The following is an 18,943-nucleotide window of genomic DNA, read 5'->3' as shown; positions in this document are numbered from 1 at the left end:
GCACATGCATGACTAATCATTAATTTAATTTCCATGAATTAATTGAAACTTTCCTATGTGTAGTCCATAGGCGTTGAACTTCTGAGACATTTTTCACCCACAGATGCCAAACAATATTTGCAGAAAGGAAAATAATGCTATATATTTATATAAAATTATTTGTGAAAAAAAAAGGAGTATACACTATGTGGTGGCACTGGTGCAATTTTGTTAATAGTTGTCCATTGCTATTATTTGAATAGCTACGGTGTGCATATGAGTACCTAGTCCGGTTAAGTTTTGAACAAGATAATATCCAGTCAAAGCCGCCACCTGAAGTAAAGCATGAACGCTCACAAGCTGTTGATTTTGTTACAGTGGCTCCTGGATACCTGTCGGGTCACACCATGAAGACTTCTATTTTACTATAAAAGGAGAGTTTGGTTGGATACTAAAAATTGTACAAGTCCTTAAACATCAGTTGAGGCTAGTATACCAGTCTAAGAACATAACACTTGAAAAATGGCAATGAAGAAAGCAGCTATTTTTGGTGCTCAAACCTTGTTTGGTTCTCCAGTGTCATCTCCTTTCGCCAGACATCTCCATGTATGTTTTCGTTCTGTTTACTAAAGTTAATCAATATATGATTCTTTATTTCTTGGTTGGAAGGCATTGAATAAATTATTCTACATGGTTTTGTTTCTAAATTTTGTTCACAATATTGTTTATTTCACTTCGATGATTAATGTTGGTGAGTGGTGCATGATCATAGTAAGTCCATAGATTTGATCATATATGTGGACTTGATTTTAGTGTCGTCTGAAAAAGGAAATAAGGTTAAAGTTGCCGATAATGGCAGTGTCACATACTCACATTATCTGGAAAAGTTAATGAGTCGCTTTCTTATCATCTACTTTAACGAGTCACTTTGAGTCTTCTAGACTCCTGGAAAGATCTTTTCGGCGACCAGAAGACTTGTACTCTGTTTCAAGATAAGTCTGTAAAACTAGCTGAAGTTTCTAGGTAAAACGACTGCCTTGATCACTGTAAATGAGTCTTACAACGCTTCAAGTTATCTTGGCGAATTCACATCTCGGGCGATTCACCACATAAGGGAAAACTATTGATGATAACATGACCCTGGTTGGGATACGCAGATACTCAAACATTCTCTTGTTCATTCTGTGATATGTTTCTCTGGCTCATGCACAGGCTTCTTCTGGAAGTAAGAAGATAGTTGGAGTATTTTACAAGGCCAATGAGTACGCAGCAATGAATCCCAACTTTGTTGGTTGCGCTGAAAATGCTCTGGGTATACGAGATTGGCTAGAATCAAAAGGCCATGAATACATTGTCACTGACGACAAAGAAGGCCCTAATTGTGGTCAGTATATTCTCTCTAACAACTACAAATATTCGGTTTCAGGCTTTAATAGTTACACGATATGTGAAGCTTTCTACTGAATTTGAATGATGATGTGGCTAATGCCTTCATTCACTTTCAGTTAATGTTCTATGGCTCTTAGTAGTATGCTTGACACATTTTACCTTATGCAGAACTCGAGAAACACATTCCGGATCTCCATGTTCTTATATCGACTCCCTTCCATCCGGCTTATGTTACGGCAGAAAGGATTAAGAAAGCTAAGAATTTACAACTTCTTCTTACTGCTGGAATTGGCTCTGACCACATTGACTTAAAAGCTGCAGCAGCTGCCGGACTAACAGTTGCGGAGATTACCGGAAGTAATACAGTTTCAGTAGCAGAAGACGAGCTGATGAGAGTACTTATTCTTGTCCGTAATTTCTTACCTGGTCACCATCAAGTGATTAATGGAGAGTGGAATGTTGCTGCGATATGTCATAGGGCTTATGATCTTGAAGGGAAGACAGTGGGGACGGTTGGGGCAGGACGTATAGGTAAGCTTTTGCTCCAACGGTTGAAGCCGTTTAACTGTAACCTCTTATACCATGATCGCCTAAAGATGGATCCAGACACGGAGAGTCAAATTGGGGCAAAGTTTGAGGAGGATCTTGATGCAATGCTTCCCAAGTGTGACATTATAGTCATGAACATGCCTCTAACGGAAAAAACTAAGTATGGATCTGTCGCTTAAACCTTCCCTTTTTATGTAGTATCTACCTGCAATAGATTCACTTTCGGAATTCACTAACCTTTCCTCAACTTATCATAAAATCCTTCCTTGCTTGCTATTGATTTACAATAATCATGGTACCACTCATCTGATTTAATTTCTTTACGGAGTATAACACAAAAGGGGTACCTCGTTTTCATTCCATCTACTAACATTTGTTTGACGAATTTTTCAGGGGGATGTTTAACAAAGAAAGGATTGCAAAATGTAAGAAAGGAGTTCTGATTGTAAATAATGCTCGGGGAGCGCTCATGGATACTCAAGCTATCGCTGATGCCTGCACAAGTGGACATATCGCTGGTAACGTAGAGACAATTTTTTAGTTCTCAAATATTACATATTTTCTTTGAAATACTCCCAAGAGTATCGACACAGCTCACTTTTTAGTAAATTGCGGTGCTTGGTATTCTATTGTGCAGGTTACAGTGGAGATGTCTGGTATCCACAACCAGCGCCAAAGGATCATCCATGGCGATACATGCCAAATCAGGCAATGACGCCTCATACTTCTGGCACCACTATCGATGGACAGGTATACATATTTTGTTTGGCAACTGTCTAAGAATTCAGTTCTCCTGTCCCCCATCTATCTTAGACTATTGGTTCTTCCTTGTATTGAAAAATAAAATGGTATGTGTTGCAGCTACGGTATGCTGCTGGAACTAAGGACATGTTGGACAGGTACTTCAAAGGAGAAGACTTCCCTGCACAAAATTATATTGTCAAGGAGGGTCAATTGGCAAGCCAGTATCGTTGATCCTTGGGTGATCGTCAAGGATGCTAGCACATGATGTTTTCATGAAATAAAAAGAGTTCACGAGCAACTGAAGTACTGAACCTATGTACTTCAAGCGTATTTTCCCACTTTTACATTTTCCCCCCACACGAGTGAAGTGTACTTTTCTTTTCTTTATTTTCTTCCCAAGTGAGCTGTCGTGTGTTTTAATTTTTAAATGAGCTGTGTAATATATAAAGCTTAAATTATTGGTTGTTGAATGACCACTGCTTTAATGACAAAAAACCTTCAATAATGGAAGGATATGTCACGAGTGATGCAGATATCTTACAACAATTACAAGTTACATCACGTACTTTCGTCATTTGCTTTTAATATTGCTTTAACATTTCTTCTCGCTGTTGAAGTTGCTAAATCTGGAAGTGTTTTTGCTTTACACTGTTTAGACTTTACAGTATGGTTCCAAAGGATGAGTACTAGTTCCATACAATAGCAGTGAATCTATACACTCCAACCTATAGCAATATCTCTAGACCCAGACAACCAGACTGCTATACCCTCTATGTTCAGATCCCTACTCATTCACTAAGCAATCAAAACCTTGACCGTATTCGTCAGGTAAATAGGAATATACATAGTTTCTCCTTTTGGCATCCAACTTCTTTTGTTGATTTGGATACTTCGATTATCGACTATACATTAAGAAGATAATTCATAGATCTTAAATTTTGGTATTTGTTACTAACGGACCCATATTGTGTTGGGCATACCCAAAAAAAAAACAATTATTACAAGTGTGTCATTGGTCCCAAAAAGTCCAAAAAAAAAAACAATTATTACAAGTGTTATTGGTGTCCAAAAAATTGAATTCGAAAACCTTAAAACTTAAACGACCGGTTGGAGTCGATTCGTTCAAACAAAAAAACCAAACATCGGCCATCGTCGACTAAGTCCAAAACGATATGTTCACGTATTGAGATTGAGATTTGGGACTTAAAAAACTTACCGGTGTGGTCACATCATTTTACTAAGTCCCAACGATTGGCTTTAAAATACCGCTTTGGGACTTAGTCCAAACGATATCTTCACACCGGGTCAAGAGGCCAAAAAACATAACTTTATATTTTTTCAAAATTCAAATCCCAAACGGTGTGGCCATATCGTTGGGGATTTAGTCCAAACGGTGTGACCATATCGTTGGAAATTTTTCTAAGTCCAAATCCCAAACGACATGGCCACATCGTTTTGGACTCGATCCTAGATGGTGCGACTGCATCCAAATTTGATGTGCACAATCCAATGCCCTAGTCGGTCGTTTAAGCTTGGGGTTTTCGAATTTTCTCATTCAAATTTCCATCAGTACATGCATATTATATTCAAGTATTTCTTTTATTTACCGTGTTAGGATATAGTTTTCATGATTTAAGATTTAGAATGGTAGAAGAAAAGAAAATAGAAAAGAAGGGCTGAAAAAGAGAAATTCACGTTGGTTTGGGAAGTCCCCAACACAAAACAACTTTTTGAGACCAATGGTACATTTGTAATAATTTTTTTTTTTAGACTTTTTGGGACCAATGACACACTTGTAATAATTGTTTTTTTTTTTGGGTCTGCCCAACACAATATGGGCCCTAAATTTTTGTCATTAGCATTACAAATACAAAATAAATCCTATATAACCTCAAGTGTATTCAGAAAAAATAACTAGATAGGGAACAAAATTTCACACCTAAAAGTGGTATACATTAACTTAAAATATAAAAAATAAAAGGAAAACTGTAAACCAACCCGTATATACAACAACCTTCTTCAACTTTGTACTGCTAAAGCCTGCAAATGATCTATAAAAGTTTGCAAGCTCACATCATCGGTGAATATAAAATCTGATCCTTCTGTATACAGTGATTTCTGAGTAACTGATGGATTCAACTTGGCAAGCAGAAATCTTGCCTGGCTACCGTGCTGGTCGCATTTAATAAGCTTGGGCACTGGAACTCGTTCTGCCACCAGCTGTTCTGCGTCTATCTCTGGAGCTTCTAACAGTTTTCTAAAGCTCTCATAGTTTGGATCATGGTCAAAGCCAAACTTCTTCCACTGTGCAATCTTCGAGCCATAATGAATTACAACGTAGAAATACGAATCAAAGAGCAGAATAACATCTGGAGATATAGAACTAATATCAAGGAGAACTGGAATAGGAGGCCCGTCAAAGGAGTACTGGAGAAGAGTTGGCTGGATCATAATCAAAGAACCCACTACCCCTTCTCTATTCAACATCAGTCGAAAAAATGCAGTCTCGTCAGGACTGCTGTTAAAGACGTCGATGAACTGTGACCTCCTTAAATAGTACATGAACTGTGGGTAAAGGGAAAAGTTGGAAGAAAGACGAAATGTAGATGGATCTTCCTGTACATAGTCGCCAAATTTGGATGCAAATCGTATTAGCGTGTCATCGATCCATCTGATAACATCTCGAGCATAACTTTTCTCAGCTCGATGGATGGCAAGTCTGGCCATGACTGAAGCAGCAGCCTCTTGATCGAACCCGTCACCAATTTCCGCTGAACGAGTCCCAACCCACCTTCTTGCTGCAGTAGTCACTCTCTGCCGAAAACTACCATTCCCATGCCGGTATCGTGTTATAAACTGTATGAAGAATGCAGAGCCAGGTTGGATTTTCTGCTCATCATCCAACTCAAAGATTAAGGCAATGCATGTCTTGTTTGTGAGTGTGCCCAACTTCCACAAACAGGTACCACCTTGACCAATCTCATTCTCACTAACTGAACTGTTCTGTTTCCCAAGAGATACACACGGACCAAGAATCCCACATATCTTTACATCCTTTGATGTCACTATCTCGATCGTCACATCAAAGTACATGTTGAGGTGACCATCCCCATCACGCATGAAAATATGCCGCAAACATTTTCTGAACTGTTCAGACTCAAATGACTCCCCTAGCATCAGGAAGCCACCTGAGCGCTCAACTGGTACTTTCAATTCTGCAGCTCCAACCTGGTCCAGAGAACATGCGAACACATCAAGAACTATAGATGCATCCGATAGTCTCTGGGCCATTTGTTTGTAGAAGTTGCAAGATTTGTTGTAGAATGGAGCTTCACCACTTATAAGATCTCTGTGTGTTCGAATAGACTTACTGAGATCTGTCTCTACAACTTTCCCAGAACCAAAAGTTGCAGGTCCAGTGGTGAAAACCATGATGCGGCTGCCTGTGTTGGCCAAGCATCCTTCAAGAAGTCCAACAGAAACTGATATGGCTGCTCCAGTGGATCTTTGATGACGATGACCAGGAACATTCGGTGCAGATGAATGAATATCTTCAACTGCAGTGGTAATGTTGAAGTCACATTCACATACTGGAAGCAGAAAACCCTGCTTTTGGATAGGTGTTGTCTTTCCAAGTTGCTGTTGTTTTGCCCGAGATACACCCAAGAACTCCTGAATCTAAATGATGAAGATATATACAAAGATCATTCGCTGTCTGAAGATATAAGAGAACAACAGTTACATTACATGACGAAAAGGACAAATAAATCCATAGTTCACTGTACCAAAGAACGTGCTGAAGATTTGTAAGATAAAGGAAGTCATGTTAATATGTTCACTGTCTGCATTACATTTCTTATCAAACTTACATAATTAAGAAAACCAACTAATACAACTATAAAGAACTCTTTTTGTAATAAGCTGGTGATTAATAGCTTGCGACTCTTGAATATAATGGATACACATAAATAAGTTAATTTTAAATGTTACGTCATAAACTCATAATAGAAAAGGGTCTAAACTTGAAAAAAAAAAAATCTGTCTATAGCACCACTCAATAATCATCCTCTGAACTGACATACAGAAAACAACCACTCTAATCAAATCATGTACTTGGTTATGTTCTTTTGTTGATAGAAAACATGATAAAGGAATTGAAATTATCTATTAAGAATGGAATAGAGACCATCTGTAGAAAAAATTACTTTCCTTTGAACTAGTCCCGAACAAAAATACCGTTCATCCTGATAAATTATCACAATGCCACTGATAGAAATGAAAATCCTAATACACCACTACTACTCTACAAGTTCCCATACATCAGTGAGTAAAAGTATGCTAACCCATTTTCAGCTAAATATTACATTGCCATCATTACCTATGAAATCAAGTAGTTACCAAAACATACTACTATTCTACCAGTCTCAATACTTCACTAGCTGTCTGAAGATATAAGAGAACAACAGTTACATTACGTGACAAAAAGGACAAATAAATTCATAGTTCACTGCCAAAGAACGTGTTGAAGATTTGTAAGATAAAGGATGGCATGTTAATATGTTCACTACTTCATTGCATTTCTTATTAAACTTAACATAATTAAGAAAACGAACTACTACAATTATAAAGAACTCTTCTAGGAATAAGCTGGTGATGAATAGCTTGCGACTCTTGAATATAATGGATACACATAAATAAGTTAATCTTAAATGTTACGTCATAAACTCACAATAGAAAAGGATCTAAACTTGGGGGGAAAAAAACTCTAGCTCTATCACCATGTGTTAATCATCCTCTAAACTGACATACAGAAAACTATCAGTCTAATAAAATCTCGTACTTCGTTATAGTCTTTCGTCAATAGAAACAATAATAATGGAACCTCCTATTAAGAACAGAATAGAAACCATTTGTAGAAAACTTTACTTTCCTTTGAACATGCAAAAAATGCTCATCCAAATTCCTCTGACAATGCCACTGATAGAAATGCAAATTCTAATACACAACTACTACTCTACAAGTTCCCATACTTCAGTAAGCAAAAGTATGCCAAACCATTTTCAGCTAAATATTACAATGTCATTATTACAAATGATATCAAGTAATTACCAATTTACTACTAATCTACAAAATTTATCACTAAACTGATAAAAGTATACATACCTGAGTAGACGAGTACTCCCGCTCTCCATGAAACAAAACAACCTTCTCACAATCCATAAACCCAACATCATGAACACTAACCATAGAATCAAAAGTAACCAACCCAACAAGTGCATTCTCCGGCAATTGCGCAAGAACAAGTAACAACTCATTCTTAAGCACTTTTAACTCATCTTCAGGTGTACAAGTGTCCACAACAAAAACAAAACCCGGCCCGACATTCCCTTTCCAATAATCCAATCCACTTAAAGAACCCGAACTCGAAGACATTAAACTCGACGACGACATTAAAGACGACAAGGAATTGGAAACTTTACTATACTCAATAGTACTATAATTAGGAAAAAGCTCAGCAGGTAAATTATTTTCCCCAATACCAACATAAGAACGAGGAAATGAATTCTTTTGATAACAAAATGGACATACCCAAATTCTCAAACGATATTCAACACGTGCATATGGGTTTAATACTGAATTACAACGATTACAAAACAATGGATCATAATTAAGTAAAGGTAAATCAGTTAATTGCATTAAAGGTGTACACATTATACTTAATGGTACTATTAAACCTTGTGCTTCTGATTTTGAACATGGCCATGAGTTCCATGACCATCTTAGACCTTCAATTGCTTCTAATTCGGTAAAATCCATTGTTTTATGGGAATTTTATTGGGTGTGGACAAACCCTAACCCTAGAAATTGGGTACTTGGGGATTTTGGAATCAGGAGAAGGAATATAATTGGGGGTCACCATGAATAATCATTAAAAGGAGTATGTTGTCTACTGTTTTTCACTTTAAATGGTTTTCTTAATTTTTCAGAAAAATTGTCTGGAATAAAATATTAATTTCCACTGACTAAATGACGGTCAATGCACGTTGACTGATTTTGACCGTTTATTTGGGGTAACATGAGGTTCAAATATAATTCCAAGGGAATGTAATTATAGCTCTGTTCAATTTTCATTTTAAGAAGTATGAACAAATGTATAATCGACTTACGAGTACAAGGTATAATATATAGTGACTTCTGTAACATTTTGGGTGGAAAAAAAAAAGTATGGCAAAATATAATCAACGAATATTGTAAGAACGCGCTGCTGCTGCTTCTCAAGGAGTGGACTTGATGAACACCATTACATTGAACTGGGTAAATCGCAGCTAATATGCTCAAGTATAAGCTGAAACTGTGATACAAAAACGGTATATAGAAGAAAATCAGCATTCCATGGCAGGTTCCTTTTGAAAGTTCCTCCAGTGCAAGTCCAGACATTCAAATTATCCTTCACTCTTTTCATTCCTTGTAGTTCACCAGTACCCCTGCTTTAAAATGTAATACACATTGTCAGAGAACTAACTCGAATTATCACGAGAGGGACTAAGATGATGGAGAAGCAAGTATGAATCATGTTGTATTTATACAGTAAATGGACTGCTACATGTTGTAATTACACAGTAAATGGACAAATGACGCCAGACGCAATGAAAACCTTGCAACTTAGGTACGGTCAAGAGAGAGAAAATTAACTTGAACGCACCACTTTATCGATCTAGAGGACTAAGGAAGAAGAACGATATCATTGGCCTAGTATCCTGATCTTAACATAGAAGAGATATCAACTGGTGAAAAGCTTAAGAATTTCTAGGTTTGTGGTGCGCCATTGCCAGTGGCTCACATATGTGCGCCAGTTAGTCTTCCCCAAACGATTACATTTCCAAACCCATTCACTTATTTTTTCAACCTTCATCTAGCCTTTCGAGCGGGTGCTAATTTTGTCACAGGAAAATTTTGTTTGTAGTCAACAAACGCCAGATGCTTGTTTGAGTGGCGTGTGGTTTTTTCTGCTTTGGCATGCCATTGCCAGTGGCTCTGCTGCATGACATCCATTGGAGCGAAAACTGCAATCTCTTATCTGCATCTACTGTTATTTGCAGTTGCAGTTGCAGTTGAAATGTGCCAAAATTCATGGAATATATTATTCCAAGAGGCTTTCGTGATTAGCATAATTTCCTATGAGAAAACTACTTGTAACAAACATGTGTGCGACCTTCCCATAATGAATATTTCAAGTAAACCATGAAATAGGTATTTAGAACAGAGAAACAATGTGAGCCTAGGAAGAATCATTCAAGTGTTGCGTCACTACTCGAACAACTACGGAGCAGATTTACCTCAAGATCTTTACACCTAAACCCCTGCTGTAGCTTTGGACTCGGTGTCAGCCTTTCCCTGCAGTAAGTTATAACAGACAATATGAAAAGCTGACTCCATGGAAGGGATAAAGAGAAAATGTTCAAGAATGAGAAAATGTGAAAACAATGCGGCTGACATAAACAAAGAACTAAAAGGACAAACACATAGTAGCCAAATCATTGCAATTTTGAAACTGGTTTCACTTTCCAAATTCAATTTAGATTTAAAATCTGGACCAAAAGCGCTAGACGCACATGCACAACGCTTTGGATAAGGGCTTAATGAGCCCCACCAAGCCTTGGCTAGTAAGAAATCAGACTAGCTTTACCTCAAACATAACAACCGTCTGCTCCTAATATGTCGAGTCAGCTGGAACTGACCTTTCACTTCTTGAAAGAGAGACAGAGGGTTTACAAACTCATATCTGAACTATTGGTACCGAACACACTAAAAGTACACAATAAGAGATGATGCAGCTTTATCATATACAAACCTCTGATGGAGGAGACTTTCGGATCTTTCTAGTTGGTGTTCTCATTGTAACCAATTCTTCTGCTGCAGTAGGGTGAATACCCACAGTGGTATCAAAATCTGCCTTGGTCAACCCGGTTTTCACGGCAACTGCAAAACCCTGAAAGTTTGATGCAGCATACCTCATTAGCAAACCCATAAATATGTAAACAGAGTACTCAAACAAAAAGAAAAGCAGAAACCTGCACAATCTCTGGTGAATCATCGCCACACATGTGCAACCCAATAACTTTGTTCGTCTTAGCACAGACTATAATTTTCATGAAGACTCGATCCGGGAGCCCAGAGAGAGTAGCCTTCAAGGGTCTGAAGTTGGATGTGAAGACATCAATGTCACCATACTCTTGGATAGCCTGCATATGTTCAAAGTGTCAAGGGCGGAAAACCAATCTCAACATTTGATAATATCGCAGCCTTGCAGGATATTTGTGAGTCACCTGTTCTTCACTAAGACCGACTTGTCCAATTGGTGGTTGAGAAAAAACAGCAGATGGCACATTTCTACCAAAGAAAAGAAAAACAGTTAGAAAATGAAAATCCCATTAAACACTTGGACAGTAAAACTAGTTCTGTGTCACCAGATTCTATCTCAACAGGACTTGCCACTTTAGGGGAACCAGGACGAATCATTAAAGACAAAGGATAAAACTGAACGGCAGGCAAATCAAAGAAGAAAAAACAGGAACAGTAAAGTTGTAAACTTGTAATGAATCTATGTTATTCCGGTAGTGAGCAATAAACAGCATGCATGTATCCAACACGGCTAGTATCCTCTTCAAAGGAACGCACACATACAATGAGTCCTCAATGTTCAATGTTTTGAAACACTCCCTATTCTGAACCTTCATCTACATTCCAGAGCACTCTCTTCGGCTCTTCTATTGGTTAATAAGAAAACTAGGAAATTGTTTTGGTATTACTAGAAAACTAATTTCACAACAAATATCATTAATCAATCAAAAGATTTTGTACAATGAAAGAAAAGGCCTTGAGAACGTTCTAGTGAGTAACCTGCAAGTTCGGCAAAAGTTTGAAAGATTAAGATAGAACTTAAGCTAAGGTGATTATTTGTCAATTTCCTAGATTCCTAATCCTACCACCAATATCACCTTAAGAGAAGCTGGAAAGACCCTCAAAGTTTCGTAGTTTTCAAATGGCTGTAAGGTTTTGATTTTTGATTGTATCTGCATTTTCTTTGATGGATAATTTTGTCGTGCGAACACCTACAAGACCAGTAAAAAACCTCAGATCACCCTACTCTAGTTCTATTTTGACAAACAAACTTTGCAAACAGGGAGCCCACAAAGAAAGCAAACATTCCGAACCCGGGATCTCCAAATTTGTCACTACAAATACAAATTTGATGTACACAACAATAAAATGTGTTAGATTAAGATAACATGGAATGATTGATATAAGAGAATCATGAAATCAGGACATATATTGGTGATGGTCTCATAGGTTTCAAACGAATTGTTTTCTTGACATTTAAGAAGCACTTGTTTTCTCATCCACAGATCCTCAATATAGTTTTGTACAACCGAGTGGCGCTATACTTCATCATTAAATGAATCCATGACAAAACTGATAACCTACCTGTAATCAGGTTTGCTGGGTTCATTCCCAAACACAGTTTTTGCAAATGCTGCTCCTTCCATCAGTGCAACGGGAGTCAAATTCACTCTGTCAGTAGCATCACCAACAGCCCAAATGGAAGGAACAGAACTGAGGGAGTATTCATCAACCTGAAATGAAACAAATAAGTATGCAACTTGATCATACATAACAAGAAAGAAAACTATGAAGCAAATTTATAAAATTTACCTCTATAGCTCCATTTTTTTTAAATTTCACCCCAACTTCCTCTAGGCCTAGGTTCTGGGATACAGAAAAATCCAAGGGAAAAAAATAGTTAAAAGCAGGTTTCTAAAGGAAAGTAAAGCAAAAAACTAAAGGAGTCCAAAACAAGATCAGAATAACCTTAGTATTTGGTCTACGCCCTGTCGCAAACATGATATGTGAGAAACCGTCAAGAGTTTCTTTGTTAGTCTTCAGAGACAGTGACCCATCTTGTGCTTTTAGAATTGCCTCGGGAGATTCCTCAGTGTGGAACTCAATTCCTCTCACAGACATTTGTTCAGTAACAAAATCCCTGACCTGGAGGGTTCAACTTTCCAGTCAATAGAGAGATGCATGTCCAGCAGAAAAAAAAAAAAAAAATAAAGTAATGTATCAGAATCTACATGTATAAAATAAGTACAGATTACTAGGTAATCCCCTCGACACTGACCTCCTCATCGAAGCCTCGTAAAACCTTTTTCTGCCGGATAAATACATGGACATCACTTCCCAACCCGTTAAAAATGCCAGCAAACTCTAATGCAATATATCCACCCCCTACTATAGCAATCCTTTTAGGTCTTGAGGGCAAATCAAGGGCAGCATCAGAATCTATGGCATACTCGCTTCCAGGAATGTCAGGAATGAAGGGACGTCCTCCTACTGAAATCAGAATGTGCCTCGTAGAGTAGCGTTTCCCATCCACATCAACAGTGTGTGGATCCACAATCTGTGGAAGTCACCAGTAAATTTCAAAAGAGTTTAACTCATACTTTATTAGAAATAGTATGTAATAATAATCTGGTCTGAGAAATCACACCTTCCCACGACCTTCAATCAATTTCACATTAGCATTCTTCAAAATGTTCTTGTAAATCCCAGTAAGGCGGTTTAACTCGGCATTCTTATGAGCCATCAACGTACTCCAATCATGTGTAGGATTGGTTTCATATTTCCATCCAAATCCACCGCTTTCTTCTATATCATGGGAATACTTAGATGCATACACAAGTAATTTCTTAGGAACACATCCTCGCAAAACACATCTGTATAAAAGGAACAGTTCAGCTCTTTAGGACAGACAACGGCTAAAGCACAAAACACACTCAAATTAATTAAGTAAGATGAATTTATTTTCAATCTTATCTTCACTATTTTCAAACCACACAACTAAATCAACATCATCATCTCTGCTGTTCTAAGCCTATCAACATGCTGTTTATTATCTCCAACTCTCAGTGCCGTATTGTCATTCAGTCTTATTACTATGAGAGTGACGAAAAAAATCCTTTGTAATTTCGGAGATTTTGGATATGGAGGCACACTGCAGTAGGCATCTTATGTATTCTAACCAAACGTGGGAAAGGAGAAGTATCGTATAGGAGCCTCCTAACTCCTAAGAGCCTAACGTTTCACAAACTTATTATCCACTTTAGAAACTGAGTTCATTATGTTTCGAACCCGTAACAGTTACTAGGTAATCTCTACTTTCTATAGTTCTCATAGATCCCAAGAATTGCCCATGTAACAAAACACGCTACAAGATAACATTATTCCAAAACCACACCTCTTAAACACACAAACACGGTTATCTCTATTCAAATTAGTCCATTTAAAACAATACCACATCATAAAAATCCACACAAAAAGAAGATAAATTTTGCATTAACTACTTACGTTCCACCAACACCACCAGTACTATCAGAAGAGATAGTAGCAAAAGGAAGTTCACAAATAGCAACAGAAGCCCCATAATTAGCCGCAAACCGTGAAGCTCTAACCCCACCACTACCTGCACCTATAGTAAAAAGATCGAAATCATAATGCCTTGGTGGCTCAGACCCATTACTAGAATCTGAAGCTTCAACTGTGAAATGACGATATTGGTGCTTGTTATGAAAACAACGTGTGTTAGAAAGTGATTTCAAGTGTTTGAAAGAAGGAGAAGAGTAAGGATTAGGAAGAAAGTGTGAGGGTAAAGAAGGGATTTTATTGTAGAGGTTGTGAAAGGTTGACGAAGTTAAGGTTGTTTTTGGTGCTGCTCCAACTGAACTCGCCATCATTTTATCTTCCTTCGTTATACTATTCCTCAAACTTGGAAAAGATTACGTACTCTATTAGTCAAAATCTCGTAAATTCTGAAATACTTTGACATTCCGACGATATTTATGCCTGCTATGGCGGTTGAAAATTTCGCCGCACCAAAACTATATCTACCTTCTTTTGGTGAAAAGTCCAAAATTTCTAAAATATCGGATATCCGAGACTCTACATTCCGAAGACCAAATTTTAATTTTTCATATTGTTTTATACTTTTATGCAACTACGTGGTAATGTCATTTTAGAGCAAAGGCACTGCAAACTGAAAACAAAATCCGAGACTTTTCAAGTTTTAATTTTTCATATTGTTTTATACGGCAATGTCATTTTAGAGCAAAGGCAACGTTTATAGCATTTTTAATGGTGAAACCTGAAAAATACCAAATATTTTGAGCAAATAAATACCAAACCAAATAAACACCAAACATCTTCAACCCAGACATCAAACATCAAATCCCGCTGTTTTGGATACAGTGCGAGAAAAAACCAATGCGGCTTTCAAAAAACCGCGCCATATAAGCCCAAATAACAGGCCCAAACTCACGCGGTTTTCAGAAAACCGTGCGGTATTATGTACACCGCGTGCTATCACCTTATAAGCTAGGAAAACCGCGCGGCTTTCCTCATTTCTCACATTTTTCTCTAGTAAACTCCTCTCCTTAACAAAAAAAAACCAAAAAAAAAAATACTACCGAAACTCTTGAATTTTTTATATGGATCCTAATGATTTTGAACATTTCGACAGTGATGATAAATATTGATATTACACAAACGAAGAATCATAAAACAATGAGGGAGAAGAAAACGAGGAAGTAGAGCCGACTGATTTACATCCATATGTCGTTGACTACCAAATGCACGACTTCGATTGACAATTTCATACGAATGAAATTGTGGATATGCAAGTAGTGTCTTCTACATATGATCCAAAACACGTGTCGAGTGTAGTAGCTAATTCTTAGGTAATTTAAATATTTTGAATATTACGTATTAATTTAAATATTTAGGTTTAAATTAATTGTTTATTTTATATGCATTATTTTTTTTTATAACACCAGAGAGTAATAGACTACCGGGTTAGATTAGCTTTACGTAGTGTAAGAGAGTGGTGGAACCTTCTTAAGAACTTGGATGAGTTTGTACATATTAGAGATAATATTTTGCATACACCTTTGGGTCCCTTGGTAGATGTAGATTATGAAAGAGCTGATTGGGCAGTAGTGATTGCTTTAGTAGAAATAAGGTGAAATACAACTCATACATTTTATTTTCCTTGTGCGGAGTTGGGGTTTACACCACTAGACTTTATCATGATTTCTGGGTTGAGTATTGGTATAGGCCAACCGATACATTTTAGTACAAACTATGAGAACATCCTGCAAATGATGAGATGTTTTCCTCTTTTGCCTCCAGATGTATATGATTCTTCTGGGATTAAGCTTTCTCACATTCAGACTGCATACATGGATCCTCTCTTGGATGCTCATACACGAGCAGATTTAGCTTTGACCGTTCAACCCGGTAGTGAGAGTGTTGATGTGTATGTCAGGGTTTTTTTTATGTGTTTCATTGGTCATGTTTTGTTTCAAATGGTCATTCTACTGTACGACTTGGGTATTATGTTTATGTGTCTGATTTGCATTATATGAGATATTATAACCTTGGTAGTTCAATATATGCGACATTGATAGCAGCATTAGACAAATCTTTACAGACATTTAAAAGTAAAAATTCATAGATTGTAGGATTCACATGACTTTTAGAGGTTTGGTTTTACGAGTACTTTCGTTGTCTTTGTCCTAACATAGACATGATTGCTGATACGTACTCACCCTAGATTTCAAGTTGGTCAGGGCCTCACTTGACTAGTAACAGAGGGCAGATTAAAAATAATTTGTGTATGGCTCGTGGTCAGATTGATATTAGATCATTGTCATCTATTGAGTGGAGATCTTGACAATCATCTACTGCCTTTAGCTATCCAGCTGTGCGGCATGCTTGTATTTTGTTACGTCACGGAATTGTTTTTGCCGCATGTGACTGTAAGATTTGGTACTGTGGCGAGAGATGTTGGAGACAATTGACTGGATGTTTTGGAGTTCCATCTTCTCCCCTACCAGATGTTAGTGATGCTAAGTCGTGGAGTTCAGCAAAAGTTCATGAAGTTCATGCTAGTGGTGGTCTTTGGCCAGATGCGTCTCAGTTTGTTGTTGAGCAAACCGCTGATCAATATTTTAGATGGTGGCAACGTGTTTCTATGGGACCATTGTTGCCTACTGTTGGTCGGGGTAGCAACTTCGAGTTTGTGAGCCTACATGGGATGAGATGTGAGCTATGTATTCCTCACCCGCCATAATCTGTTTACAACCCACAACCTCTTAATGCATATCAGCCAGCTCATGTGTTTGCCACTGATCCGATGATGTATGCCGTGTATGGACCTAATGGGGAGCCTACTTACATTCCCATTCCGGAGGTGCCATATACTTGTGTATATGAGTTAGATCGAGCCGCAAATTGATCAATTCACCCTGGTGAGTTTAGTGGTTTTATTTATCTTTGTGGTTTTATTTATCTGCTCTATTAATATAATATGTACTCACATTGTATATTTTTGGATTAGGATGTATTGCGGCAAAAATACAAGTACAATCTTCATATGCTTGATGGGATGAGGACTGGCGTGTTCCATTATAGCCAAGAGAGAGAGGATGCATATTCTCAGACATATCAATAATCTCAACGTGCATATGAGGAGACTCGTGAAGCGTATGAGGAGACTCAGCAGATGTACACTCAACAACATCAGGCATATGAGAAACTTCAAGGCTGAGGTAGTTAACCTTCATGCAGACAAAGAAGATCTTACTACTCAGGTTGATATTTTAGAGCGGCAGGTTTAGAGCCTCCAAGTGGGCAGAGGAGAGTCATCAACTGGTAAGGGGCATAAGAAGAAAGCTCAGAGGTGATGTTCATTTGGTAACATGATATTGGTTTGAGAATATGTAGCATGTGATGTTTGTTTTAGGTTATGACAGGATTTGTGTATATGATAATGTCAAAAACACAGTGGAGACTCTGCCAATTTTTTTTAAGAATGTGATGTTAAATGTTTTATGTTTTATGTTTATTTATTTTGTGTGTCTTTTTAAATTCCCATGAATTATCCCGTTATTATTATTATCAATAAAGACTAATGTTTGCGTATCAACTTTATATTAAGGTACATGCAAAAATAATTATTTAACTAACTCAAATTAAAGGAAAACTCAAATTAAAGTACATTCTAAATAAAATCAAAATGCAAACTCAAATTAAAGTGCATTCTAAATTGAAATACATAAATAGAAAGGAAATCATTTAGAATTCATCATCATCACCAAAAGATCCCCTTACGCTACTTCCACTGCTAGCACCCATGGCATGAATTCGATTCTTCATTTTTTGTATAATTTCCGCCTTTTTGAGTTGTATGAATTCACGCTCATCTTCAAGTAATCCATCTAATTTCATTCCTAGTATTTTACTATCATTTTCATCCTCTCAAACTCGAAGTGCATCTTTCTTCAATTGAAATTTATCTCTTTGGATTTGGAGCTTTCACATTCGAGCTCATGTTTCTTCTGTTGTCTTTGAAGCTTCCAATTTATTGGCTTATTTTGTGGTTTCAGAAAGATCCACAAGAAAAGCATCAAGTTTCTTAGCGAATTGCTCAACTTTAGAATCACTTTCTTCTTTCTCCTTTTGCTTTCTTTTTCTTTCCAATTGGCCTATCCACAAGCCCATCAACTTGATGTGGTTCATAATCCAATGGTTGAGTTGTCACACTTGATATTAGAGTTGATGAACCTTCTTTCCCATTGTTTGATTTTGACTTTTTCTTAGGTCGTACGTAATTCATTTCTCAATTGTAGTCTCCTCCATTTGGATGATTCTTTCACTATATTATAGCATTGCATCCACTTCCAAACCCTATTTTGCATCGCATATGCTTTTATTGCTTTCTCAACCTATCAATTAACAAAAAACTAAATTAGAATTGAAAAATATAATTGTGAATAAAAAAAAAATATAAACTAAATGATACTTACAATGTCATTTTCGCTATATCCACTTGGAGGAGGTGCTTGAATCTTAGTTAAAATATCGTGAAACTTGTTGATATTGGATTGAATGGTAGACCATCGGTGTTTTATGCCCGTGAAGTTACGTTCATTCATTCTTCCAAGATTTGCGTGAAATGAATTTAGAATCCTACTCCAAAATCCGTTTGACTTTTGTTCATTTCCTACTATACTATCTTGACCAACTTGTAGCCAGCTATTGGTGAGAGCAACATCTTCTTCAAGTATCCATGAAACCCCTCTAAACTTGGATCTTTGGTCTTCATTAGCCATTGTGGATTTGTGGTTTAGTTGAGAGTTTGTGAGAGTAAAGAGTTTGTGAGAAGAGT

General features: G+C 37.2%; 3 protein-coding genes across 4 annotated transcripts; 1 reads left to right on the top strand and 2 right to left on the bottom strand.

The window, feature by feature from the left end:
* Positions 1 to 209: 209 nt before the first annotated feature.
* LOC147499985 (formate dehydrogenase, mitochondrial-like) lies at positions 210 to 3,166 on the top strand. Its single transcript, XM_086561726.1, has 6 exons — positions 210 to 585; positions 1,192 to 1,363; positions 1,537 to 2,077; positions 2,311 to 2,435; positions 2,555 to 2,667; positions 2,779 to 3,166. Exons 1-6 carry the CDS (start codon positions 502 to 504, stop codon positions 2,890 to 2,892), a joined length of 1,149 nt encoding a protein of 382 aa, XP_086417852.1. The 5' UTR covers positions 210 to 501; the 3' UTR covers positions 2,893 to 3,166.
* Positions 3,167 to 4,540: 1,374 nt separating this feature from the next.
* LOC147499984 (Sec23/Sec24 protein transport family protein) lies at positions 4,541 to 8,617 on the bottom strand. Its single transcript, XM_086561722.1, has 2 exons — positions 7,825 to 8,617; positions 4,541 to 6,339 (listed from the first exon to the last, which is right to left on the bottom strand). The coding sequence occupies exons 1-2, from the start codon at positions 8,476 to 8,478 to the stop codon at positions 4,681 to 4,683; spliced, it is 2,313 nt and encodes a 770-aa protein (XP_086417848.1). The 5' UTR covers positions 8,479 to 8,617; the 3' UTR covers positions 4,541 to 4,680.
* Positions 8,618 to 8,743: 126 nt separating this feature from the next.
* GR (glutathione reductase) lies at positions 8,744 to 14,674 on the bottom strand. Of its 2 annotated transcripts, none has more exons than XM_086561724.1 (11): positions 14,068 to 14,674; positions 13,211 to 13,436; positions 12,842 to 13,120; positions 12,532 to 12,708; positions 12,376 to 12,429; positions 12,148 to 12,296; positions 10,989 to 11,052; positions 10,734 to 10,904; positions 10,514 to 10,651; positions 9,999 to 10,056; positions 8,744 to 9,146 (listed from the first exon to the last, which is right to left on the bottom strand). In XM_086561724.1, the coding sequence occupies exons 1-10, from the start codon at positions 14,451 to 14,453 to the stop codon at positions 10,015 to 10,017; spliced, it is 1,686 nt and encodes a 561-aa protein (XP_086417850.1). In that variant the 5' UTR covers positions 14,454 to 14,674; the 3' UTR covers positions 8,744 to 9,146; positions 9,999 to 10,014. The 2 variants fall into 2 exon arrangements, with proteins under 2 accessions (XP_086417850.1, XP_086417849.1); XM_086561723.1 differs by having other exon boundaries at positions 8,744 to 9,149; positions 14,068 to 14,578.
* Positions 14,675 to 18,943: the final 4,269 nt, after the last annotated feature.

Source organism: Coptis chinensis, chromosome 5 (assembly GCF_015680905.1).
Source record: "Coptis chinensis isolate HL-2020 chromosome 5, ASM1568090v1, whole genome shotgun sequence".
Lineage (NCBI taxonomy): Eukaryota > Viridiplantae > Streptophyta > Magnoliopsida > Ranunculales > Ranunculaceae > Coptis > Coptis chinensis.
The sequence above is the reverse complement of the archived record's forward strand: the minus strand, read 5'-3'. Positions and strand labels throughout refer to the sequence as shown.

Coding starts and splice junctions, on each gene's coding strand:
- LOC147499984 (XM_086561722.1), bottom strand. CDS start 8,478: ATGGATTTTACCGAATTAGAAGCAATTGAAGGTCTAAGATGGTCATGG. Junction 6,340..7,824: donor GGGAGTACTCGTCTACTCAG/GTATGTATACTT, acceptor TTCATCATTTAG/ATTCAGGAGTTCTTGGGTGT.
- GR (XM_086561724.1), bottom strand. CDS start 14,453: ATGATGGCGAGTTCAGTTGGAGCAGCACCAAAAACAACCTTAACTTCG. Junction 12,709..12,841: donor TACGAGGCTTCGATGAGGAG/GTCAGTGTCGAG, acceptor TGAACCCTCCAG/GTCAGGGATTTTGTTACTGA. Junction 10,057..10,513: donor GAAAGTCTCCTCCATCAGAG/GTTTGTATATGA, acceptor AACTTACTGCAG/GGAAAGGCTGACACCGAGTC.
- LOC147499985 (XM_086561726.1), top strand. CDS start 502: ATGGCAATGAAGAAAGCAGCTATTTTTGGTGCTCAAACCTTGTTTGGT. Junction 586..1,191: donor CTTTCGCCAGACATCTCCAT/GTATGTTTTCGT, acceptor GCTCATGCACAG/GCTTCTTCTGGAAGTAAGAA. Junction 2,436..2,554: donor CACAAGTGGACATATCGCTG/GTAACGTAGAGA, acceptor TCTATTGTGCAG/GTTACAGTGGAGATGTCTGG.